Source organism: Coenobita brevimanus, chromosome 51 (assembly GCF_032717465.1).
Source record: "Coenobita brevimanus isolate Jiangsu-jjx chromosome 51, ASM3271746v2, whole genome shotgun sequence".
NCBI classification, from domain to species: domain Eukaryota; kingdom Metazoa; phylum Arthropoda; class Malacostraca; order Decapoda; family Coenobitidae; genus Coenobita; species Coenobita brevimanus.
The window spans coordinates 23,521,382-23,548,649 of NC_137004.1; the positions used below are offsets into that span (position 1 = coordinate 23,521,382).

At 43.1% G+C, this 27,268-nt stretch overlaps 1 protein-coding gene across 1 annotated transcript in view; it reads right to left on the reverse strand.

The window, feature by feature from the left end:
* Nucleotides 1-27,268, reverse strand: part of LOC145400248 (acetyl-coenzyme A transporter 1) — a 105,744-nt gene that overhangs the window by 38,239 nt on the left and 40,237 nt on the right. Inside the window, exons 6-8 of the mRNA XM_080272763.1 lie at nucleotides 21,090-21,235; nucleotides 17,171-17,253; nucleotides 8,040-8,156 (exon numbers count right to left, since the gene is read on the reverse strand). Coding sequence (XP_080128889.1) covers nucleotides 8,040-8,156; nucleotides 17,171-17,253; nucleotides 21,090-21,235 — 346 coding nt within the window. The remainder of the gene's footprint in view (nucleotides 1-8,039; nucleotides 8,157-17,170; nucleotides 17,254-21,089; nucleotides 21,236-27,268) is intronic.

Consider the following 27,268-nt stretch of genomic DNA (forward strand, 5'->3'; position numbering starts at 1 on the left):
TCTCTAACTATCTACACCAAACTACATGCACAGTACACACTACACTTCCTATTCAAAATTCAACTAAAATGGCGTCTCATCACCAAGCCTCGGAGTCCCCGGGGAGGGGGGGGGGGACCATAAATGCCCCCACCATCCGCTCCTCTCCCGGTGATGACTCGAGGTGCCTGGAACCACTGTCTGACTCTCTTCTTCTTCATTTCTGCAACATTCGCGGCCTTTCCTCTAACTTTCGCTCTGTTGAGCACCACCTCTCCTCCTCTAAACCTCACCTTCTTTTTCTAACTGAGACTCAGCTGTCTGAGGCAACTGACAGCAAACCCTTTTCTGTATCCTCCTACTTTCTCTATACTCATTTCAAAGCCAAAGGTGGCTGTTGTGTATATATACGCAACAAATTATCTTGCTCTCGTGTTCCTGAACTCGATTCTTCTGAATTCTCTACACTCTGGCTTCGGCTTTCCTGTCATTCTCTGACTAAATATATCTGTGCTGTTTACTTATCCTCTAATTCTACTGACTATCAAAAATTCTTCGACTATCTTACTTTTACGATGGAACACATTCTATCCATTTCTCCTTTCTCTGAAATCTCCATTCTAGGAGATTTCAATGTTCACCACCACCTTTGGCTCTCCTCTCCTTTCATGGATCCACCTGGTGAACAAGCCTACATCTTTTCTATCCTTAATGACCTAGAGCAGCTGGTACAGCACCCTACCCGTATCCCTGACCGCCTTGGAGAGAGCTCCAACGTACTTGACCTCTTCCTCACAACTAATCCTTCTGCTTACTCTGTTAATCTTTTCTCTCCGTTGGGCTCCTCCGATCACAACCTTATTACCTTAACCTATCCTATCACTCCGGTACGGCCTGTGGACCCTCCAGGGAAACGTCGTCTGTGGCATTTTGGAGCCGCAGACTGGGAGGCCCTCAGGCAGTACTTCTTTGATTTTCCCTGGAATGAGTATTGCTTCCATGGCCGGGAGCCATCTGAGTGTGCCTTGCGCATTACGGAGGTTATTCTCTCGGGCATGGAAGCATACATTCCTTTCTCATATCCTTTGACTAACGCAAGAAAGCCTTGGTTTAATCACGCTTGTTCTAATGCTGTCCGCAACAAGGAGAGGGCCTACAAAAGGTACCGGAGCCAACCTACCCCTGAATCACATCATCTTTACGTTTCTGCCCGGAATCGTGCTAAGTCTGTTCTCCTCTTTTCTACTCTGATGGCTCTGTTGCTATTTTTTCTACTGATAAAGCAGATCTCTTCGCACAGACTTTCTCCTCCAATTCCACCTTAGACGATTCCGGTGCTGTTCCTACATCACTTCCCCCCTCTGACTTCCTCATGGCTGACATTAAAATTTCTTCAGTTGATGAATTTTCTGCCATCACTGGCCTCAGTACTAACAAGGCATATGGGCCTGATGGGGTCCCTCCTGTTGTGCTTACACCCTGCCTAGGCAAACTCTTTCGCCTTTGTCTGTCAACTTGTACCTTTCCTTCTTGCTGGAAGTTTGCTCTCATTCAGCCAGTCCCAAAGAAGGGTGACCACTCCCAACCCTCCAACTATTGTCCAATTGCTTTAACGTCCAGTATTTCAAAAGTTTTCGAGTCAATTCTCAATAGAAAAATTTTAAGGCATCTTTCCTATCACAACCTTCTTTCCGATCGTCAGTACGGGTTCCATCAGGGACGCTCCACTGGCGATCTTCTCACCTACCTTTCAGACTCCTGGTCATCCTCCTTTCGGGACTTTGGCGAAAGCTTTGCCACTGCACTTGACATCTCAAAGGCTTTCGATCGAGTCTGGCATAAATCTTTAATTTCCAAACTGCCCTCCTACGGTTTCTATCCTTCTATCTGTGCCTTCATCGCTAGCTTCCTTTCTGGTCGTTCTATAGCCGCTGTTGTAGACGGCCATCGTTCTTCTCCTAGATCTATCAACAGTGGTGTTCCTCTGGGCTCTGTCCTATCACCAACTCTCTTCCTTTTATTCATCAATGATCTTCTAAGCTGTACATCTAACCCTATCCACTCATACGCTGATGACTCCACCCTTCACCTTTCCATTCGGTTCCCGCAACGCCCATCTCAACAGTTACTTCAACAAACAAGGGATGAGGCTATGGCACACCTAATGTCTGACTTGGCTCATATCTCTGACTGGGGTAAAAATAACATGGTTGTTTTTAATGCATCTAAGACTCAGTTCTTACACCTATCAACCCGACAAAATCTTCCACAGGTATACCCACTAATGTTTAATAATATTCAGCTTAATCCTGCATCATCCTTGAACATGCTTGGGGTTTCATTTACTCGGGACTTATCTTGGAAAGATCATATTACATCTCTTGTAAAATCTGCTCCCAAGAGATTGGGTGTGCTAAGCCGACTCCGCTCTTTCTTTACCCCTACACAATTGTTGACTCTATACAGGGGTTTTATCTGCCCCTGTGTGGAGTACAACTCTCATGTGTGGGGAGGCTCCCCACATACAGCTCTTCTCAATAGGGTGGAGTCAAAGGCTTTTCGTCTCATTAACTCTCCTCCTCTTACCGACTCCCTTCAACCTCTGTCTCTTCACCGCACTGTTGCATCTTTATCTCTTTTCTATCGCTACTTTAATGGTCACTGCTCCTCTGAACTGTCTGCTTGCATTCCTCCACCTCTACGACGGGCGCGTAGCACCCGTCTGGCAGCAAACTCTCATCCCTTTTCTGTCCAACTCTTTAATGCAAGAGTTAACCGTTACTCCCAGTCTATCATTTATGCAACAGGTCAGCTCTGGAACTGTCTCCCTCTGTCTGTATTTCCTGCAGCCTATGATCTCCAGTCTTTCAAACGCAGTGTGTCCAGGCATCTCAAAATGATCGGATCTTGAATTTGGCTCTCTATTGTACTGTATTTTGTTTTTCTCTTGGAGGGAACTGTTACTGTGGGCTCATGGCCTTTGGTTCCTTCTTCCTCGCATAAAAAATTAAAAAAAAAAAAAATAAATAAAAAAATAAATACCACCACATCTCTTATGCACCTACTTATCACAGACGCTGCACAAGATGGATTTACTTACCACGCCCTTGTGGCAAATCGCATATGGCCACTCTCCTTCTTTGACGGTACCACCACCAGCCCTAGATACCATCACTTTTGTTTTATCAGCATTTACTCTTAAGCCCTTGTGCCCCATATGATCTCTCTATTTCCTGAATCTTTCCCCTGCCTCCTTTTCATTTCTACAATCTACACCAAATCATCAGCATACAACATCTCCCACAGCAGTCCATTTCTGAAGTCACATGAGAGGGCATGAAGTACCATGATAAACAACAAGGAGATCACTGACCCATGGTGCACACCAACATTCATGGAAAACTCATCACTCAAATCTCCATTCACTCTTACCTGGGTGCGAGCACGCACATACACAGCCATAACCACCCTAACACAGCCACTGCTGGATCACAGGCTTTCTCATTGCCCACTTCACCACCTCTCTAGGGACTATGTCAAAGGCCTTCTCCAAATCAACAAAAACAAAGTATTGTTCCCTTTTCTTTTCTATATATTTTTCTTGAAGCTGATGATGAATAAATGAATGTCAAACAATGAATATGGCATCAGTGGTCCCTTTGCCTGGCATAAACCCAAACTGCATCTCACCAATTCACTCTTTCTCTAATAATACATTCTATGACTCTCTCCTTTACCTTCATTATCTGGTCTAAATACTTTATTCCTGTATAATTTACTCTTTCCAGGGCATCACCTTTCCCCTTGTGCACATTTACAATTATACTCCTCAGCCAATCATCTGGGACAACACACTCATATATAACTGTATTTATCAGGCCAGTGACTAACCTCACTCCTATACCTCCTGAAACTTCTAACATTTCAGCAGTCAACCCAGACACACCTGCTGCCTTCCCCAGCTGCATCCTGCCTACTGCCCCTCTCACAGTAGCAGCGTCAATCAAAGGCCAAGCGCCAAACACTAGATCTGCAGGCTCCAAATCTTCCCTGTCCCAGTCAAACTCCTCATTCAATAACCAGCTGTAATGCTCTCTCCATGAGTCTTTACTATCCCTACTGTTCACCACTACCCTTCTGACATCATTCTTGACACACCACCCACCTATATCCCTATTTTCCCTCTTCATCTGGTCTGCCACCTTGAGTATCATATTCTCCCTTTCCACAAGATTTAGGTTATCAAGAAAAAGTCTTTATCTAGCTATTAGAAAATATTCAAATTTGAACCTTACTATAGTTCAATGAAGTAATTATGGGAACAAATGAAAAGTTCAAGGAGCATTTAGTGGCTATCCAAGGTTTTCTCAATACTGAAGTCAATTAATTTCTGCTGGAGCAAACAGGTAGGAGGGAAGCCTAATCTGTGTCAAGACATACTTCATTAGCTAAGGGTAACTACAAACATAACAGCCAATAAACTAGCCCATTACATCACACACAGGGACCATGTCAAGTCTTCCACTCAAAACCTCCATCAGTCTTGTGTGTTCTACTCTTCTAACAGATGGTCTCAACACATGTACTTCTCTTTCATGCCTGTCCTTCCAAAGAGCATGTGTACTATAATCAGAGCCATTTCCACCATGTGAACTAAAATCTGACATACACCTTAAAATTATATGAGTAAGGATGAAAGTTTGGAGGATGAAGTGCTTGAAAGAGTACAACAAGGAAGAGAGGTTGCTGATTCTTGAAAAGCAGTGATATGAAACAGAGAAGTGAGCACTGAAGTACAGTAGGTACCCACAGTACGTGAATATATGGGCGGCAGAGGAGGTCACTTAGTAGGAATTTGCGTACTCTGAATACACAAACTTATAGGAAAAATTACATATGGGCAGCACCCCCCATCATCGGTAACCCCTGAGACTCCTTTCAGACCTAAGTATTGTACTGTACAGGGAAACTATCTAAGACATATTACCTAAGATAATGTATACCAACCAGATTATGGCTCTACTAAATCAACAAGGATATGGTTTAACTAACCCAACAAGAATATGGCTGCTCACCTTAACCCAAGAGAACAACAGGTTTAATGGAGATAAGAAGGGGATCCAAGGCAGGGTGAGACACCTACCGTGGGATTTGGAAGAATTTGCCATCAAGTCAATTCGTCATCACACAATAACAAGACAATTCGCCGTCATTAATGAAGACAGCTATGGGTGATACTAGACTATGTATTCAAAGGCGACTATAGTGAAGAAAAAACGATTTAATTATTGTCTGATAGCAAATTTTCTCGGAACCCTAGCGTGCCCCTAATGCACCACCCACCACACCACCCAACACACCACTCTTGTCACCAGCGCTTTCGACACTTTCACTAGCTAATGCACTCACTTTGTTCATAAACCCTTCAAAGGGAAGTCATCGCTTCCTCCACTCACAAATGACAGTGTTCGATGTTCTTGAATTCTTCCTTGAATTTATCTAGGGCACACAGTACCCGGCTGAGCTCCATCATCGACAAGTCTCCACTCTCCATCACTGGTGGTTGGCACTTCTTGGGGTGGCAATGTCGCGTGCTCAGGGTAAACCCCAGATTTGGGCCACTCTTCACTGCCGTCTCGCCTACAACAAGTTCCATTCGCGTACTATTAAAAAATACACTAAAATTCGGAAAAATATAGGTCCTCGCGTACAATGAGGATCGCGTACTCTGAACTCGCATACTGTGGGTACCTACCATAAAAATGTCACTGTATGACAGTATTGTGATACCAACTCTAACGTATGGAAGTGAGCTTGGACCCTGTTGTTGGATGGACACAAGTCGTGATAAAAAATAGGAAAGTGATCATGGAAGTAAAATGTCGCTGAATGACAGTATTGTGATACCACTCTAACATATGGAAGTGATGCCTGGACCCTGTTGGAGGGACACAAGTCAAGAGTGAGAGCAGTGGAAATGAGTTATTTGGGAGGAGCATGTGGAGTTACATGGAGAGACAGACTGACATATGAGGAAATGAAGGAGTGTTGTGGCATGGATGTGGATGTGATTGAAAGTGTTAGGAGACTTACAATGAGGTGGTATGGCCATGTGGAGAGGATGGAGAGTCAGAGACTAACAAGGGGAGTGTACGTGAGTGCAGTGGAGGGGGGGAGTTGGAGGGGAAGGACATGAGTGAGGTAAAGGGGGAGCCGAGGAAGAGATGGAGGGATGGAGTGGAGAGGTGTGAGGGAGGGGGACAGTGAAGTGGCAGGGGACAGAACAACATGGAGGCAGTTTGTTTGTGGCCACCCTTTATGGGACTGAGGCATCTGGAAATAAATAGAAAAACAGACAGATAGAGAGATAGTCTTTTCCATAATTCATTAACAAGCTAACTCATCTTTATTTTGCCCATGCCTGCTCATATCTGACATTACAGATGCCAGTTATCACAACCTCCCATTCATCCATGATATTCCCTCTCATTTTGTAAGTATCTAAATCTTGGCTTGACCTTCTGTTCTGTTGTGCTCTACTTGTGAGGAGCTTACTGCCTAATAAGAATGACTGGAAGGCTAAATACTAAGCTTATAATCACAAATCACTATCACTACAATACCTCTCAGGTCAGTGGTAACCAGCCAACTGTTATCTGGACAATTAAAGATAATTAGTAGTAGTGAGGGAATCAGCAACTTCCCATTTACAACAAAGTATGATAATGCACCAGACTGTGGTTTTCGTTTTCGTTTTTTCGTTTTTAAAGGCTCCAACATGCTTGCAAGTGTCGGCCTTGGTCACCTAATGGCGGCTCTCCATGCTGCACGATCCATTGCAGCCTCCCTGTTCAGTCCCTTAACCCTAAGGTCACACTTAATGACCTCGTCCCATGTCTTTCTCGGTCTACCCCTCATAACCCCACCCCCAATATTAACACTTCTCACCTTCCTCACCCAACTATCATCCCCCATCCTCTCCACATGTCCAAACCACCTTAATCTACCTCTCCTCATCACAACACCAATACACTCCAGTCCCATCCTACCTCTCAACTCTTCCATTGTAAACCCAGCCCCTCCAGGCCTTGGACGCAGGGACGCACTGCACATCCACCTAATCATTGTCATTTCTGTACGTCTGAGCCGGCGAATGTCTTCCTCCTTCACTGCCCAGGTCTCACTGCCATACAGCATTACACTCCTAACACACGCTGCATACAAAGACCCCTTAGCACGTAGGGAGAGCCCCCTCAATGTCAGGAGAGGCAAGAGCTCCCTGAACTTCTTCCAACCACTTCTCACCCTAGCCACAGAGCTAGCTCCAGCCCCACCTCCAGCACACAACATGTCTCCTAAATAACAAAACTCTTCCACACACTCAAGAGATTCACCAGCAAGTTCAATTCTTTCACGTCTGACGATCTCCACCTGCTCACCCCGGCACGCCGTACACATAAAATCAGCATTATCTCGCAGTCTACCTCTGATACCACTACATCTCTTATGCACCCATTTATCACACACACCGCACAAGATGGAATTACTTCCCACGCCCTTGTGGCAAACTGCACATGGCCACTCTCCCTCGTCTTTGACAGTACCGCCACCAACCCTAGATATCATCACTTTTGTTTTATCTGCATTTACCCTTAAACCCTTTTTGCCCCATACCATCTCTCCACTTCCTAAACCTTTCCTCCGCCTCCCTTTCATTCTCTGCAATCAACACCAAATCATCAGCATACAACAACTCCCACGGGAGTCCGTTTCTAAAGTCACGTGAAAGGGCTTCAAGTACCATGATAAACAACATGGGACTCAAGACTGACCCCTGATGCACACCAACATTCACGGAAAACTCATCACTCAAATCTCCATTCACTCTCACCTGGGTGTGAGCACCCACATACATGGCCATAACCACCCTAACCAGCCACTCCTCCAAGCCAAGCTTTCTCATTGCCCACTTCACCACCTCTCTAGGGACTCTGTCAAAGGCCTTTTCCAAATCAACAAAAACAAAAATAACAAAATAAAGATGTGGTGTTGGTACTAACCTTGCACGTGAGGAGAACAGCAATGAGCGAGGTCATAATGGGTTTGGTGACAATGGTTCCAAGTATCTTGTAAGTCCCCACTAGCCCAAAGTCTGGGTCTGCACTCTTTTCATCAACCTTAACAAAAAGAAAGCCAAGTTCACATTACTCTAGTTGAATGTTTCTTGCTTTACTTCCTACTCCGCCTCCCTATCTACATATCCCAGATGACTGTTCCCACTGTTCATTCAACATGACTAAAACAAAAATGCTTCCCTTTCTCTCTATCATAACTCACTGCACACTTTTCTGACATACTAAACAGATCAATCTCTTGCATGATGTTACATTCATCTTTTACCTTGTTCTGTCTTCCTCTTCTCATTCTCCTATCATCTTTACATCTGTTAATACACCCTCTGTTAGTCTTTCATCTAATACACAGTACTGTTACATCCCCATCCCACACTGCCACAGGTACCAACAGCAGTAGTTCAGTTTAGGAAGGACGTTGCCCACCAAATTGTTCTTCTGAAGGTCAGCCTTTCAGTGTACAACAGGTGTGGGAAATAAAAGCTGGCTTCATAAGTTTGCTGTCTTTATTCAACAAAGAATTACCCTTAATGCTGGCCAACTACGCTTCACTGTTTTCACATGCACCAGAGCTATACAATCTCCACTAGGCTGCACTGACACTGAACTGCACTGAAACTAAAACTGAAACGAAACTGACTCCTCTAGGCTCCTCCACCTCCTAGATAGCCTTCCCTGGTTCTCCAAAGTTCTAGTGCAATCTCAAAAGAGCAAGAGATACCACTTGAAGACATTCAAAACACCCCAGAATTTTCTTACACTATGTACCATTCTAAATATTCTGCATACAAACTGATAGAAAATTACATGATTTAGCAAACAATCACATACATAAAACATTTTAGAGAAAAAAAGGGCATAAAATTTAATGTACACTCAACCCCCTGCTATCGCACCTAACTGGTCACAGCAAACGCGTGTGATAGTTGAATACGTGATAGCTGAACTGAACAATCAATGGGAAAATTTGTAATTGGTGTTTTGGTGGCCCATTTTTCTAACCTTTAACCACTTTATGCCTGCAATTTCCTGCCAATCTCTTCTCCAACATGAAATAAAGCATTATTATATTAATAATAACATTATAATGAATAAATAACCAACATAAAAGGCCATCAAACTTTTATAAGGTTTAAGGCTTGGGCCCAAGGCTTGGGAGTGGCTTAATTGCCACCAGATCTCTTTAGGTGTCTCCATGATTTCTTAGTGTCCACAGCTAAAAGGGGTATCACACGGTACATCGTATCAGGAACGTCCGAGGAAGATTTAAGTGGAACAAAACTTGCACGCTATCACACATGTTCCTCATACTGTTGCCAGAGCCCAGTCTCAGTTGTAAACACATGATTACTTTATCGCATCACAGTTCTACATAGGAAATATTAACTCTTTATATGGGTTTCAAAATGATTGATATTTATTCTAAAATACAGTATTAATAAATATTCAGTGTTAGGCTAAATTTCTATGCTGTAGTACGATATATTCTTTCGAGTCGAATGGGCTTTGTTCACACTGTTTTCGTTTTGTTTTTAAAGGCTCCAACATGCTCGCATGTGTCGGCCCTGGTCACCTAATGGCGGCTCTCCACGCTGCACGATCCATTGCAGCCTCCCTGTTCAGTCCCTTAACCCTAAGATCACACTTAATGACCTCGTCCCATGTCTTTCTCGGTCTACCCCTCATAACCCCACCCCCAGTATTAACACTTCTCACCTTCCTCACCCAATTATCATCCCCCATCCTCTCCACATGTCCAAACCACCTCAATCTACCTCTCCTCATCACAACACCAATACACTCCAGTCCCATCCTACCTCTCAACTCCTCCATTGTAAACCCAGCCCCTCCAGGCCTTGGACGCAGGGACGCACTGCACATCCACCTAATCATTGTCATTTCTGTACGTCTGAGCCGGCGAATGTCTTCCTCCTTCACTGCCCAGGTCTCACTGCCATACAGCATTACACTCCTAACACATGCTGCATACAAAGACCCCTTAGCACGTAGGGAGAGCCCTCTCAATGTCAGGAGAGACAAGAGCTCCCTGAACTTCTTCCAACCACTTCTCACCCTAGCCACAGAGCTAGCTCCAGCCCCACCTCCAGCACACAACATGTCTCCCAAATAACAAAACTCTTCCACACACTCAAGAGATTCACCAGCAAGTTCAATCCTTTCACGTCTGACGATCTCCACCTGCTCACCCCGGCACGCCGTACACATAAAATCAGCATTATCTCGCAGTCTACCTCTGATACGACTACATCTCTTATGCACCCATTTATCACACACACCGCACAAGATGGAATTACTTCCCACGCCCTTGTGGCAAACTGCACATGGCCACTCTCCCTCGTCTTTGACAGTACCGCCACCAACCCTAGATATCATCACTTTTGTTTTATCTGCATTTACCCTTAAACCCTTTTGCCCCATACCATCTCTCCACTTCCTAAATCTTTCCTCCATCTCCCGTTCATTCTCTGCAATCAACACCAAATCATCAGCATACAACAACTCCCACAGGAGTCCGTTTCTAAAGTCACGTGAAAGGGCTTCAAGTACCAAGATAAACAACATGGGACTCAAGACTGACCCCTGATGCACACCAACATTCACGGAAAACTCATCACTCAAATCTCCATTAACTCTCACCTGGGTGTGAGCACCCACATACATGGCCATAACCACCCTAACCAGCCACTCCTCCAAGCCAAGCTTTCTCATTGCCCACTTCACCACCTCTCTAGGGACTCTGTCAAAGGCCTTTTCCAAATTAACAAAAACAAAATAAAGATTCCTTCTCCTACCAATATATTTTTCCTGAAGCTGTCGAACAATGAATATGGCATCAGTGGTCCCCCTACCTGGCATAAACCCAAACTGCATCTCATCAATATTCACTCTTTCTCTAATCATACCTTCTAAAACTCTCTCCATTACCTTCATTATCTGATCTAAAAGCTTTATACCTCTATAATTTCCTCTTTCCAGGGCATCACCCTTCCCTTTATACACATTTACAATTACACTCTTCAGCCAATCATCTGGGACAACACACTCATAAATAATCCTATTTATCAGGTCAGTGACTTAACTCACCCCTATATCGCCTGAGGCCTTCAACATTTCGGCAGTCAACCCAGCCACACCTGCTGCCTTCTCCACCCTCATCCTGCCTATTGCCTCACTCACAGTAGCAGTATCAATCAAAGGCCAAGGGCCAGACACTGGATCTGCTGGCTCCAAACCTTCCCTGTCCCAGTCAAACTCCTCATTCAACAACCGGTTATAATGCTCTCTCCATGCATCTTTAATATCCTCACTGTTCACCACTACCCTTCCTTCATCATTCTTCACACACTGCTCACCTATGATATCCCGATTATCCCTCTTCACCTGACCTGCCACCCTAAATATATTTTTCCTTTCCCCATGATTTAGGTTATCAAGTAATTGTCTCTGTGACTCAGACTTTGCCCTGTATACCTCTCTCCTAGCCCTACGCTTGGCAGCTAAATATTCCTCTTTGCTACCACCCTTCTTCCATTCCCGGAAAAGCCTTCTTTTCTCCTTAATTGCAGCTTCTACACCCTCATCCCACCACAAAGTTACTTTATGTCTTGGTGGTCCTCTTGTCCAGCCGCATGTTACATCAGTAACTCTCAAGAAATTGTTCTTGAGGGCTCTGTACTGTTCATTAACACCTCTGTCTACAGCTCCCTGTTCAGCCACCACTCTCCTCAACTCGCTATAGAAGGCATCCCTTACTACTTGGTTTTTCAGCTTCCATATTTTCCTCCTAGGTACATAAGTCCTCTTTTTCATCACTTGTTCTTTAAGCACCATATCACAAATCAATAGTTTGTGCTGCTGCACACACACTGTTTTACCTGTCGTATCCTCGGCAGGAATCCGTTCAAATGCATTCCAAATGCCCGTGGTATCGTCGGCAATTTTACCATGTTACCGTTCCGATTAACCATCGTATCCCCGGCAAACCTCATTTGAAGTGCCGTGTGAATAAGTTTCACTTAGCCTGTCTTCAAACTCGATGCGTGATAGCAGTCGTGGGATGCGTGATAGCATGTACGGTTGTGCATTTGATGTGTGCGCAATAGCAGATAAACGCGATAGCTGAACACGTGATAACAAGGGATTGAGTCTATAACTTTACAAAATAACTCCCCTCACAAACAGCAGGCTAACTGGCAACTCTGATTCGTACCTGAACTATGAGAATTTCTGAGAACGTTCCAGTACCGCCCAACTAGCAAATACCGCTTCTCAACATTACCCCCTCCTTAGTCCTTCTGTTGTCCCAACAAAACTACACAGTGTATACAAACACAATCCTTAATCCAAACTAAACATTTAATTATACACAAAATAATCCTTAAACTTATCAGGTCTTCTTCTATGCCGCTTCTGACGACGTCCCTGCTCCTCCACACACTCCACTCCTCCTGGGAGGTTTTGGTCCTCTTCCTGATTAACTCCTTCCCTCGGGAAACTGTCACCATCCTCTTGTACTTCAGCTCCTTAGACCTCCTCAACATCCTCGGCTGAGGATGAGCACGATTCCTTGGAGACGTTTCAGTTGTACTGTCCTGACCCGTGATACTACCACAGACGATTCACATGTACCACCTTTGGGCGAGGCTTCCTGCCTCCCCAAACCCGGTACGCTACTTCTGACAGGCGTTCCATCACAGTGTAGGGCCCATCCCACGGGCTCTGCAGTTTCGGTGACAATCCCTTCTTCCACTGAGGATTGTAAAGCCAAACACCGTCACCATCCTTGAAGCTCACCTCACTTGCCTTGGCATCATACTTATGCTTCATCACTTCTAAAAATTTCAGAGCCTCTCAAACTTGATGATGTACACGCACGGAAAAAACAAGCTTTACGCTAAATGCTTTAAACATTCTGGAAGTGGGTCAAAATCTTGTGATAATACTTGCATCCACTCAGCTGTGATATTGGTAACCCTGCTGGAGGTCGCCAAGTATGTGATTTAAGTCTTCGAATGAACCCCCACCATTAAGATAATAGTGTGAACAACCTTCATTCACATTAGCATATTCAGTTGCCTAACAACATACTATTTAAAGATAACAGTATATGATAATAAACACTTCAGTGAAATTTGATATTTTATTATGATTAACTCAACACACACAAATACATAGACGTGAAAACTCTCTCTCTCTCTCTCCCTCTTGAACGAGGTTTATCTTGGTCTCTTATCTCAAGAAACTGCAGTGTCTCTATATGAAAAGTCAAATAAGCCCATGTTGCACATGGCCAAGATGTTGACATATTGTGCCCATTTGCAAATGATTTATTGTATCACAAATAACTGCTGTATCAAAATGTATTATTGTCAGCCCGCATCCACTTTGTGGGGCGGTAAACAGAGATTAAGTCATGTCTCTCTCTCTCTCTCCATATTTTTGTAGTTTTTAATATTTTCTCGCTCTCTCTCTGTCTCTCTCACATATTCTTCATACAGTATATGGGTATTTCTCTCTCTCTCTCTCTCTCTATCTCTCTCATATATTCTTCATATATTGGTATTTTTTAATAATTTATATTTACATATAGCTAGATACACCCTCATTTATCTCTATCTGCAGCCCAATTAGGCTGTCAACATCCATATAAAGGATATTCTGCAGGAAAGTAGTAATATTGCCCCCCCTCTCCATTTTTTTTACACAATTAGTAAAGGATGTAAGAGCCTCCAGCACTCAAAACATAATTCAACCTTTAAGGCATCTGGCAACTCTTCCAGCAATGTTTTACTTCAATCCTGACCCACTTTTGAGCACAATGAATCCCGAGACAGTTCTGCCATTGTTTACAAAATGCTTCAGTAATATTATAGGAAATACCTGTAATAATCACGGATGTAAAATATAACAATGTAATATGTATATTTGTAATAAAGATATGTGTTCACGTCACACCCTCAAGGTAGGATGGTTAGATCAGTTATCTATAGACTTATGCAGGTGTTTCTCAATGACACGTTTATATGGGCGAATCTTACTCAGGCTAGGGCCAATTGTTGGAGATCTCACTTGTCCTTGAATCAGCATTACCAACATCACAGACTGATGTTTCACCCAAATCATTCCATTCAAACAAACATATATACAACTCACCAGCGTAATGACTGTTTTTTCCGCGAGTGTACCTCAGCCAGTCTTTCCTGAAGACGCTTTGCATAGCTGGAGGTGTCTATAGACAGCTCTTCACCAGGTGGTCCCATTAACAAATCAACTGGCAATCATAATTTGTGGCCCAACATCAGTTTTGCAGGGGTGTAGCTGGTAGACTCATGGCATGCAGACCAATATGCCATCAACAATGCAGGTAACTTCTGGTCCCATTCCTTTTGTCCCTCTACACAGTACAGTAGGTACCCACAGTAGGCGAGTATTGTACATGGGTGGCAGAGGACGTCACGTACTAGGAATTTGCATACTCTGAATACATAAAATTATCGGAAAAATTACATACGGGTGACAGCCCCCTTCATGGGCATCCCTTGAGACTCCTTTCAGACCAAAGTATTGTACTGTACAGGGAAACTATCTAAGACATATTACCTAAGATAAAGTAAACCAACAAGATTATGGCTCTACTAAATCAACAAGGATATGGCTTGACTAAACCAACAAGAATATGGCTGCTCACCTTAACCCAAGATGACAACAAGCTTTATGGAGGTAAGAAGGGGATCTGAGGCAGGGTGAAGCACCTAGCATGGGTTTTGGGAGAATTCGCCGTCAAGTCAATTCGCCATCACAACAATAACAAGACAATTCACCATTATTAATGAAGACACTATGGGTGACACTAGACTATGTATTCAAAGGCAACTACAGCGAGGAAGAAACAAATTAATTATTGTCTGACGGCAAACTGACGATGGCGAATTTTCTCGGAAACCTTGTGTGCAACTCCTGCCACATCACTCTCGTCACCAGCACTTCGACACTTTCATTAGCTAATGCACTCACTTCGTTCATAAACCCTTCAAAAAGAAGTCATCACTTCCTCCACTCGCAACTGACGGTTTTCGATATTCTTGAATTCTTCCTTGAATTTATCTACGGCACACAGTACCCGGCTGAGCTCCATCTTCAACAAGTCTCCACTCTCCATCACTGGTGGTTGGTGCTTCTTGGGGTGGCAATGTCCCGTGCTCAGGGTAAACCCCGGATTTGGGCCACTCTTCGCTGCTGTCTCACCTACTGTACAATGAGTTCAATTCGCATATTATTAAAAAATACACTAAAATTCGGAAAAAAATAGGTGCTCACTTACAATGAGGATTGTGTACTCTGAACTCACGTACTGCAGGTATCTACTGTACTTGGCCAGTTACTGTCCCAGGGTCCAGCTGAATTTCTCCACCATCCTATCTGACTGTGGTCTTAATGGGGTCATCCTGGTCTTCTTGATCCCCAGTAACTTGGAGCACTCACAGAACACAGCAGACTTCAGGTTACTACCCTGGTCTGAATGAAGCTATTTTGGCATCCCAAAATGACAGAAATTTGGTCAGCCAACACCTGAGCAACAGTCACATCCTCTTTATCAGGGATGGCACAGGCTTCTGGACACTGTGAAGTAGTCCATGGCGACAATATGTACTGATTTCCTCTTTTAGTGAGTGACAGAGGTCCAGCACTGTCCACTGCGACTCTTTCCATTGGTGCACCCACTTGCCACAGCAGAAGAGGGTTGCAACCACATTTCTTGGGTCCCTTCTTGGCACAGCATACATCACAAGCCCAACACCATTCTTCAACATGCCAGTCCAGTAGAACCTCTGTCGCAGCTGACAGCGTTTTCTTCACTCCCATGTGCTCACTAGTGATCTGGTTATGGGACTCATCCTAGATCTCGAACCTCATTTTCTTTGGAACCACCAGTTGCCAATACACCTAAACTCCCATTATTTGACAGGGATGCATTCCATAAAAAGTGGCTGAATAACAAACCAATCTTTTCCCATTAGATTGTTAAGAAGTAGGGAGGTTAGGTTACTGACCACCTTTGTCACTCAAAAAATGAAAGTTGTCTTGATATCCTGATCTAACTCCATTTTTTACCTACTTACAGCCTCTTTATTCACATTTTTGTATTTATCTTATTTATCTATTGCCAGACGCCATAATCTTGTTAGGGGTGGCCATTTGACTTTGAGTTATTTGTTTTAGGGGAAGGGGCACTAACCCTCCACCAACCCACTTGTTAACATGTTGGGAGCACGTATGCTTTGGTTATATGTTATCACTCAGAGTTGTAAATGGTTTCTTGACTTACAGGAAACCATTTGGCTTGTCACTCAATGTAAAGCCACCAGTAAAGGAAAGAAAAGCATTAAGAAGTGACAGGAAAGATGGGAGAAATGGGAAGAGAAGAGGGCAGACACAGAAAAAGAATGATAAAGGTGTGGGAAGAAGTAGGCAGCACTACATCAAGTGAGTGGATGATGGTCACCACCACCTACCACACTGTCCTATAAGAATTTGTCCTTCTGGTTATTCTGTTATTCTACCCTTTAGTTTACTGTTGGGGTATACACATTAATCTATCAGGCTATCAAATTTTACTTTGCCCTTCTGGCTGTGACAATATTTGTTCTAGGATATTCTAAATAAGTGCAGCTTCGAGCAAGAATACACTTTAGCCCTTCTAGCTAAATAATTAGTGGTCTCTTAAGGACTGTTTTCAGTAACTGCTCCATATCCTCTGATGGGTACATTGCACATACCTTTTAGGGTCAGAATAAAATACCATACGGTACTGAAAAACATCCTCCAGTATCAGCTACCTATGTACTATAAACCATTATTTTAAAAAACACGCAAAACATGGCCTGAAATGAGCACTATGCATAATAAAGTTCTTAACAGAGTATCAACACTTACCAGTAACAATGCTTAACAGATTTCAAACTCTTGACTACAGTGTCAATTGTGAAATTAACACTTGGATTCTTCTCATTCCTGACAATACAGTACAGTACACTTACCTTACCCACTCTGGCTTCACTCTTGAATAGCCAAACACCAGTGGTGGTGAGGCAGAATACCACACCCCAAAAGTACAGAAAGCCTGAGGGGAATAGGAGAGGTCTGAGGTTAGGCAGAATGACGGCTGAGGGATGATACTATTTCTTTCACACAACAAATAAGATCTGCATGCCCTGGTAGTTAGAATGTCATGAATTAGTATGTTAAAAACTGTGATTCTCTCTCTCTCTCTCTCTCTCTAAGAGATATATATATATATATATATATATATATATATATATAATATAGCTGAGTAAAGAGAGACATGGCCCGGACTGTTGATTACATTACCTGTCGAACATTTAAGTCATAGGTGTAATTTATATATATATACATATCTTCTCTATCTATTCTCTTGCCTCTCCTGACATTGAGAGGGCTCTCCCTACATGCTAAGGGGTCTTTGCATGCAGCATGTGTTAGGAGTGTAATGCTGTATGGCAGTAAGACCTGGGCAGTGAAGGAGGAAGATATTCGCCGGCTCAGACATACAGAAATGACAATGATTAGGTGGATGTGCAGTGCGTCCCTGCGTCCAAGGCCTGGAGGGGCTGGGTTTACAATGGAAGAGTTGAGAGGTAGGATGGGACTGGAGTGTACTGGTGTTGTGATAAGGAGAGGTAGATTGAGGTGGTTTGGACATGTGGAGAGATGGGGGATGATAATTGGGTGAGGAAGGTGAGAAGTGTTAACATTGGGGGTGGGGTTATGAGGGGTAGACCGAGAAAGACATGGGACGAGGTCATTAAGTGTGACCTTAGGGTTAAGGGATTGAACAGGGAGGCTGCAATGGATCGTGCAGCGTGGAGAGCGGCCATTAGGTGACCAAGGCCGACACATGCAAGCATGTTGGAGCCTTTAAAAACGAAAACGAAACGAAAACGAAAACTATTCTTATATCACTGAATGAATTTTCCTATTCTTCAAGTTGAAAATTATGATGGGAAAGAAGAAGGGAAGATAAATTGTAGTGTGGAAGAATGGGAGGTACACACAGACCTCCCTCCTCACTTCACCTCCCCCTCCTCCCTCCTCCTCCTCTTCCTTGGTGCCTGCATGTGTCACACACACACACACACACACACATATTCTCTAATTACTGCCACCTACTTTCCCACAAGTTTTTCTGATTTTGTTTCACATGACAAAAATTGGGATGCTGAACACAAGTTATCTCCCAGGGAGACTGTCCTACAGGGGTGAGGTCAGATAAGGACATCTATATATATTTGTCTAGCTAATTGCCTCTTGCAAAACTTTTTATTTAGTATTACTGAAGACCTAATGTTTGACCCAAAAGGAAGCTAATTACTTATGTATTTATTTCTCCTCCTGGAAAACTTTGTTAGAGGAAAAATACAGAAAGGCGAGAAGTGTAGGAAAAAAATAAAGTGGTTACAGACTAGGAAGGTTTGAAAATAATAGGAAAGTAGCAGAAAAGTAAAGGAACAGAATTTAGTGATGCTGAAGGGAAAAGGGAAAAATTCTCTCTCTCTCTGAATTTCTTCAATTATATTTTTTATGCCATATCCCACTCCAATCAAAATTGATAGTAGCATCAGTGCCTCGAAAAATATCTCTATTCTTCTGCACCACTTCAGGCTGCCTCCTCCAGCTGTTTCCTTTTCTCTTGTTTCTTCTTTCCCCTTCTCTTCTTCTCTCTCTACCTCTTCATCTGTCTCCATCGTCATCTCCATCTGATGCATTCTTCTGCTGCCCCTTGATCCCCCTCTTGTTCCCCATAGTCAAAGGGAATTCATATAAATTCCCCCTTGACAAAAGCCTGCACATCCAGGTCCTCCATTGCTCAGGTGTCTGACTGGGTTTACATCACGTGCGCAGTAAATTTGCTCCATTTTTTTTTTTTCTTTTTTCACAAACGGCAACCACTTGTCATAAAGCATGGCCAACGTAATTTGTATTATTGAATGATTACGTAATTTTCATATTACAGTCCTATAATAATATATATGTATATAAACAGATGCTTACCAACACAAAACTATAAATTGGAAACATCAGCCTGAGAAGGAAGTTACCAACTTGTGTAGTAAATTGTAGTGATTTTTTTTTTCCTCATTGCGATTCCCAATAGGTATTATTCCATGGACCTAAATATTCAGTGAAGAAGCTTTGCTTTACAGAGAAATATGAAAACAACAACTGATTAGCAAATGCTTGAGGAAAAAGAGGAGATACAGATGAGTGGGGCACGGAGGTAGGGGAAGTAAGACAAACCAGATTTGAACTTGGCGTGCTCAGAAGACAGGCTGGGACAAAGGGGTTAATGATAAATATGTGCCTCTTGAATTTTTAGAGACAAACCTGAACAACACTGATACCAAACTAAGTAAAGTTGTAACTGGACGCATAAGGACAACAGTCAGCGACTGATTTGTTTGTTTAAATTTTCATTTTATAATCTCTGATTTCATTCACATGCACGCGGTTTTATTTTAGCAGCATAGTTCAGCTACTATTTTCTCCTGGGGTTTGCTTTTATCTTACTTTCCTTTTTTCCATCATTAACAAAAAATCTGGTTCATTCTACACTGATGTAACCCATTAATTTCCCTGCTCCTCTCAGTCGAGGGGACAGAGAGATATCTTGCTTAAGGAGAGGGTGCATGGTGACCAGAGATAGAGTGTCTGTCTGTCTGTCTCATATGATACTTATGAAAATGTTAAGAAAAATAAAACACCTAACTTATTAATGTAATAAATAATTGTACTGAATCTGACTACGAATACAAACATAAATGCAGAATTTTAAAGCTACTGTTACCTATAAAGGTAATGACAATGTGTATGTACAGTATATTAAGAACAGCATGTATCGGCCTCAGTGAGGTGTGTGTGTGTGTGTGTGTGTGTGTGTGTGTGTGTGTGTGTGTGTGTGTGTGTGTGTGTGTGTGTGTGTGTGTGTGTGTGTGTGTGTGTGTGCTTACACAAACCATAATTATTAGAAGGTAAGCAAAGCATATCTAGTGTAAGGTTGTATATTAGTAGATGAGGTAATGAACGGCGTGGTGTAGACTGTATACTGTGACACTGTGTAGTAGTGGTGGGAAAAACATTCGAGCCTTCACAGGACCTCAGAACCACCTTGCTATGAACGTCTGAATTCCCCCCCACAGTCAGTGACTGTTGTCCGTATGCGTCAAGTTGTGATTTTACTTAGTTTTGCTATCACTGTCATTCAGGTTTATCTCTGATAATTCAAATGGCACATATTTATAATTAAATATATCACTGCTATAATAAGTATCTGTGTAATCTGGTATCTTACAAATAAATAAGTTTTGGTTAGAATACAAAGTCAATTTGGAGCACATTCAAACATGACGGGAAATGACCAATCACCGCCCGAAAGCATCGCGCAGTGTTAAAAAATTCTACCTGTCCTCAGCTGGCAAACTCAGTGCATCAGACTCGCTGAAACCGACTATAGGTTCGAATTCATATGAGCCTGTGGCAACAACAACAATGACAGGAATCACAAAACAAAATCATTTCGTATGAGTACAGTTGAAAATGAACGAAAGACCAATGAGAGTCAGAATTAAAAATACAGATTATTACAGGGACCCTCATCATACCAAATCCAGTATGCCAGCAGATCCATCCTTGGTACCACCAGCATACCACACTCACAATGGAAATGAGGTTGTCCACAAGGTACTACAAATGGCAGAACAAGGATTACTGTACAATCCTATATCCTCTATATTCACCTCATGTCCTCCTAGGTAGGTATGCCCCCCAGTCTGGGAACCACTGGTCTATGCGATGGTGATGATAAATGGTAAAAACCAGTTGGAAAGAACAGGAAGAGTACATCACAAATATATGATTCAACATGCAAGGATAAAACTATACCTGATAGTGTGACGAGTGAATCTGGTTGTCCAAGGTAGTTGATGCAGAAGTCCTGTGACTCAAGTGCTAGGAAGACAACAAAACCCAAGAAGTAACCCGCCGTCTGGCCAACCGAGTTGCACGTAGATGCCCATCCCACATTCTCCCTGAGAAGAACGAGGATCACTCAGGTTTGTGAAACAAAAAACTTGGTTTTATACAACTCTGACTTTCTGAACATACTCATCTTCATCATCATCTGGACCTCCTTTCCCACCCTAGGGCAGGGGGAGGGGTAGCAACGTCCAGACATCCTAAGTCTGCCCAAGTCAATGGGCCATGCTTCCAGTTACTCATCATTCAAGCCCACGGAATCCTGGCTCCATCAATCAATCAATCAATCAATAATTTCCTGTGGCACCCCACGGGATGCATAGGGCCTCAATGAACTCTCTTCACTAGTATTTGTCTCTTGCCATCTCCTTCAAATCCCACCAACACTCCTCTCCTGCTTCTCTTTTCATTGTCCTCAACCAGGTTTCCCTCGGCCTACCTCTGCCTCTTCTTCCTCTAGCAGTCCATGCTGGCACATCCTGTACTAAATTGCCTTCTTTTCTATATATGTGCCCCAGCCATTTCCAGTGAGACAGTCTCACATATTCATCAACTGCTTCCACTCTCGTAATATCCCTTACTCTTTCATTTGGAACTCTGTCTTGCCACTTTACCCCAAGAATCCTTCTCAGTATTTTATTCTCAAACCCTAATACTTTCTGATCTGTTGCAATTGTACTGTACCATGACTCATGCCCATGAATTAAAACTGGTCTAACCATGGACTAGTAAATTTTTACTTTAGTATGTACCGAAAGGATATTATTATTCTACACAGATTTCAACATTCCAACAGCTCGCCAAGCCTGTCTAATCCTCTCCTCAATTTCATTGTTAAATGATCCATTAGATGATACAATCGTTCCCTGATATTTAAAATTTTCTACATTCTTCACATTATTCGCAATTACACAATCAATTTGGTTCTCCACATTCATATTAATAATTTCAGTCTTTCAACAATTTATTACCAATCCCACTTTTTCTCCTTCCTCCACCAGACAATCAAGCATCCACTGCATCTCATAAATACTTCCGCAAAATCAGCACAATATCATCAGCATAGTCCAAATCCATCAGCCTCTTATTTTCTTTCCAGTTAATTCCTGCACCTGTTCTCCTTACAACCTTTCTCATAACATAATCCATAAACTAAACAACAGCAAAGATGAAAGAACTCCTCCTTGAATCACTGCTGACCTAACTTCAAATGGATCACTCAAAGAACCACCCACCATTACCTTACAAAAAGTACCTTCATGCAGGCTTCTAATAATATTTACAAACTTTTCTGGTATACCACTGAATCTCGTAATTTTCAACACAGCTCCGAGTGAAACACTATCAAACACCTTCAGATAGGACAAAAATTTCACCACGTTCTGTTGCTTCACATTAACCTGAACCCATCTGACAAAGTCAATCCAAACGCTGTCACGTTCTGCGTTTTTTCCTCACAAAACTCATCCAGCCAGCTCAGTCTCTTGTCAATCCCTTAGCCTCACCAACTTCCATACCTCTCTTCCTCACACACTCATCCACCACATCCCTCCACCTTCTTCTTGGCCTACCTCGCCTCCTCCCTCCTTCAGATTCACTCAGATATACCTTTTTCACCACTCTACTGTCATCCATTCTCTCCACATGACCAAACTATCTCAGTACACTCTCTTCGATTCTGAATATACTTACAAATTTTAACATCTTTAAAACTTTTAAAGCCTAATTATCATCTGCAGACACAGGATACAAATGACTTCAGTATTCCAAATCTATGTGGGAGAGGGAACTCCACCTTCATTTTTTATTTCTACTTCAACATGGACACATATTAGAAGAAACAGGATGTCCCAGTTATGTCTCTCCTTTTTCCTGTACTGTTTGCAACATAACTGCTGTATGGTGAGGTTTCAACATCCTTGGGTTAGTACTGTGAAAAGAAGAGGGCTCCCTTCCAACTGTCTCCATTTAATTGTCTTTTATGATATGCATGGAATACACAGGCAGAAATCTTTCACTTTTATCCCCTGAAAACATGATTTACAACACAAGATGAAACTATCAAAAAAAAAAAAAAAAAAAAAAAAAAAAAAACTGCAGGCAAAAAATAAAGAATGGCCTCATTTTATGATGAGATGCTTTAAAAAAAAAAAATCCATCCCATAACAATTTATTATATATCAAATCAATTATAACATGGGTTCACTGGGAATACATTTTTGGCCAAGGGTCACCCACCTAACGAAGTCTGAAAACAAGTTTCAAGCTCATCTTAACTGTTAGTTATTTCACTTCACTGCCCTTCACTTGTTGCATACAATAATAAAAAAAAAAGTATAAAAATCATCATCCAACTCACCTATGCTGGTCCTATAGTTATTTCACTTCACGGCACTGCACTTGCTGCTTGAACTCCAATACGAAAATATAAAAGTAAAATTGATGGTAGGCAGCAGTTTCTTCAAATATTTCTTTTACATCATATGTCACTGTTAAAGCTCTGTACTCAATGTATCATTTTTGTTTTTAAAGGCTCCAACATGCTTGCATGAGTCGGCCTTGGTCACCTAATGGCGGCTTTCCACACTGCATGATCCATTGCAGCCTCCCTGTTCAGTCCCTTAACCCTGAGGTCATACTTAATGACCTCATCCCATGTCTTTCTCGGTCTACCCCTCATAACCTCACCCCCAATATTAACACTTTTCACCTTCCTCACCCAATTATCATCCCCCATCCTCTCCACTTGTCCAAACCATCTCAATCTACCTCTCCTCATCACAACACCAATACACTCCAGTCCCATCCTACCTCTGAACTCTTCCATCGTAAACCCAGCCCACCCGGACCTTGCACGCAGGGACGCACTACAAATCCACCTAATCACTGTCATTTCTGTACGTCTGAGCCGGTGAATAACCTCCTCCTTTACTGCCCAGGTCTCACTACCATACAGCATTACACTTCCAACACATGCTGCATACAAAGACCCCTTAGCACGTAGGGAGAGCCCTCTCAATGTCAGAAGGCAAGAGCTCCCTGAACTTCTTCCAACCACTTCTCACCCTAGCCACAGAGTTAGCTCCAGTCCCACCTCCAGCACACAACATGTCTCCTAAATAACAAAACTCTTCCACACACTCAAGAGATTCACCAGAAAGTTCAATCCTTTCACGTCTGACAATCTCCACCTGCTCTCCCCGACACAACGTACACATAAAATCAGAATTATCTCACAGTCTACCTCTGATACCACTACATCTCTTGTGCACCCATTTATCAAAAACACCACATAAGATGGAATTACTTCCCACACCCTTGTGGCAAACTGCACATGGCCACTCTCCCTCATCTTTGACAGTACTGCCACCAACTCTAGATGTCATCACTTTTGTTTTATCTCCATTTACCCATAAGCCCTTGTGCCCCATACCATCTCTCCACTTCCTAAACCTTTCCTCCGCCTCCCTTTTGTTCTCTGCAATCAACACCAAATCATCAGCATACAACATCTCCCACGGGAGACCATTTCTAAAGTCACGTGAAAGGGCTTCAAATACCATGATAAACAACATGGGACAGTTCCCCACAGACCCAGACTACGCACCTTTCACTTACAATCAGACGAAACACATCATTAACAACCTCAAGCACTCATCTGCCTGTGGACCAGACAACTATAAGCAACATTCACCTTAAACACCTAGGACTACAAGGCATACAAGCACTCACCAACATATCAAACTACAGCTACTCAAACAACATAATACCCAACATCTGGAAGCATGGCTATATCATCACTATCCCTAAACCCAACAAAGACCCCACGTTACCCTCCTCACATCGCCCCATCACACTCCTCTGCACCCCCTCTAAAGTCACTGAATGACTGGTACTACAACTAGTCACATCTCACATTCCCCTAGCCCAGTCACAACATGGCTTTAGGCCACTACACACCACAAACACCCTTCTTACAGACCTTACACAGAGAGTTTCTGATGGCATGAATTCAGCTAGGCTACCACACAGAACGCTCCTAGTCACACTAGACATTAGCAAAGCTCTTGATGCCATCCCCCGCCACAACCTCACAAACAAAATACTCAAGACAAACATGCACAATAACACAAAAAGATGGCTGGCAAACTACTTAGCAGGCAGATGTGCACACGTAACATTTCCCGGTCAGTCTTCTAACATCAGAAACTTCACAAACGGCATCCCCAAAGGATCTGTTTTGTCCCCTACACTCTTTAACCTATACATGCACGATGTACCCACACCCCACACACCACAGATACACATAGCTTCCTATGCAGATGATATAACACTTACATGTATGCACCAAAATGCAAACATAGCTGCACACATCATTCAACCTTACCTCAACACACTACACGAATGGTTCACCACAAACAGGCTCAAAATAGCCCCAGCCAAATCTACAGTGACTCTTCTCACAAATGGGACAGCAGAACACAGTCACATCCCACACCTCACCATAAACAACACCCCCCTACCACACACACACACACACACACACCCAGAATCCTTGGTGTAACATACAATATATCAATGTCATTTAAACAACACATCACAAACATTAAAAATAAAATAACACCAAGACTCAATGCCTTGAGGTCACTTCCCCATACAACATTCGGACACAACAAAGAAACCACCACCACAGTATACAAACAATACATACGTTCAGTGATGAATTATGCAAGCCCTGCCTGGGCTTCTAACCTCACCAAAACAAACTACAACACTCTGCAGACCATACAGAACAAGGCCCTAAAAATATCATCACAGACTGCACAGCTACTACACCCCACAGACCACCTACATCAAGAAACCAAAGTCCTCAAAGTCAAGGATCACCTAGACATGAGAGGCACCCAATTTCTTGCTGCAGCCTCCACAAACCCACAACATCCACTACAGTACATGGCAGCACATCCACCCACACCAAGGAACATCAAAACAACACCCAACACACGATACCATACACAAATACTGTCATCTCTCCCCCCTCGCCCACCTCAGACCAGCTTCCAGAAGCATATCCACACTCAGATCACTCGCCGCTCCATCCAGTCACTTAAAGACAACACACAGCTGCATGCACGGCCTCCTGACATCCACCCTTCTGAATCCTATCTTCCTCATGAGGACAGGGTCCACCTGGCCAGGCTGAGATGTGGGCACCATCCAGCCGTCTTAAACTACCAGAAGAGGCTGGATGACTCCGATGCTGATGCCTGTCCAGGATGCAACACAGCACCCCATACTATTATGCACATTATGGAAGACTGCATTGCACACAATCACCTATGCCAACAACACAACATACACTCTTTGAGAGCTTTGAGGGAAAGCCCAGTCTCGGCCATGGCCTTCCCAAGGGACTCGGGGCTGTCTAGCCAGACTGCCTAGGGAACAACTACTACTACTACATGGGACTCAAAACTGACCCCTGATGCACACCAACATTCACGAAAAACTCATCACTCAAATCTCCGTTCACTCTTACTTGGGTGCGAGCACCCACATACATAGCCATAACCACCCTAACCTGCCACTCCTCCAAGCCAAGCATTCTCATTGCCCACTTCACCACCTCTCTAGGGACTCTGTCAAAGGCCTTTTCCAAATCAACAAACACAAAATACAGATCCCTTCTCTTAGCACTATATTTTTCCTGAAGCTGTCAAACAATGAATATGGCATCAGTGGTCCCCCTACCTGGCATAAACACAAACTGCATCTCATCAATATTCACTCTTTCTCTAATCATACCTTCTAAAACTCTCTCCATTACCTTCATTATCTGATCTAAAAGCTTTATACCACTATAATTTCCTGTTTCCAGGGCATCACCCGACCCTTTATACACATTTACAATTACACTCTTCAGCCAACCATCTAGGACAACACAGTCAACCATCCATCCATCCATCATCCAATCCTACATTGCCCGAAGAGGAGCGTGGGCGTCTGGGGCTAGGCAGTTGGTCTCGACATTTAAGATGACAGTGACCAGCCTCACTCATCCCTGAGTGGCATTACATAAGCAATCA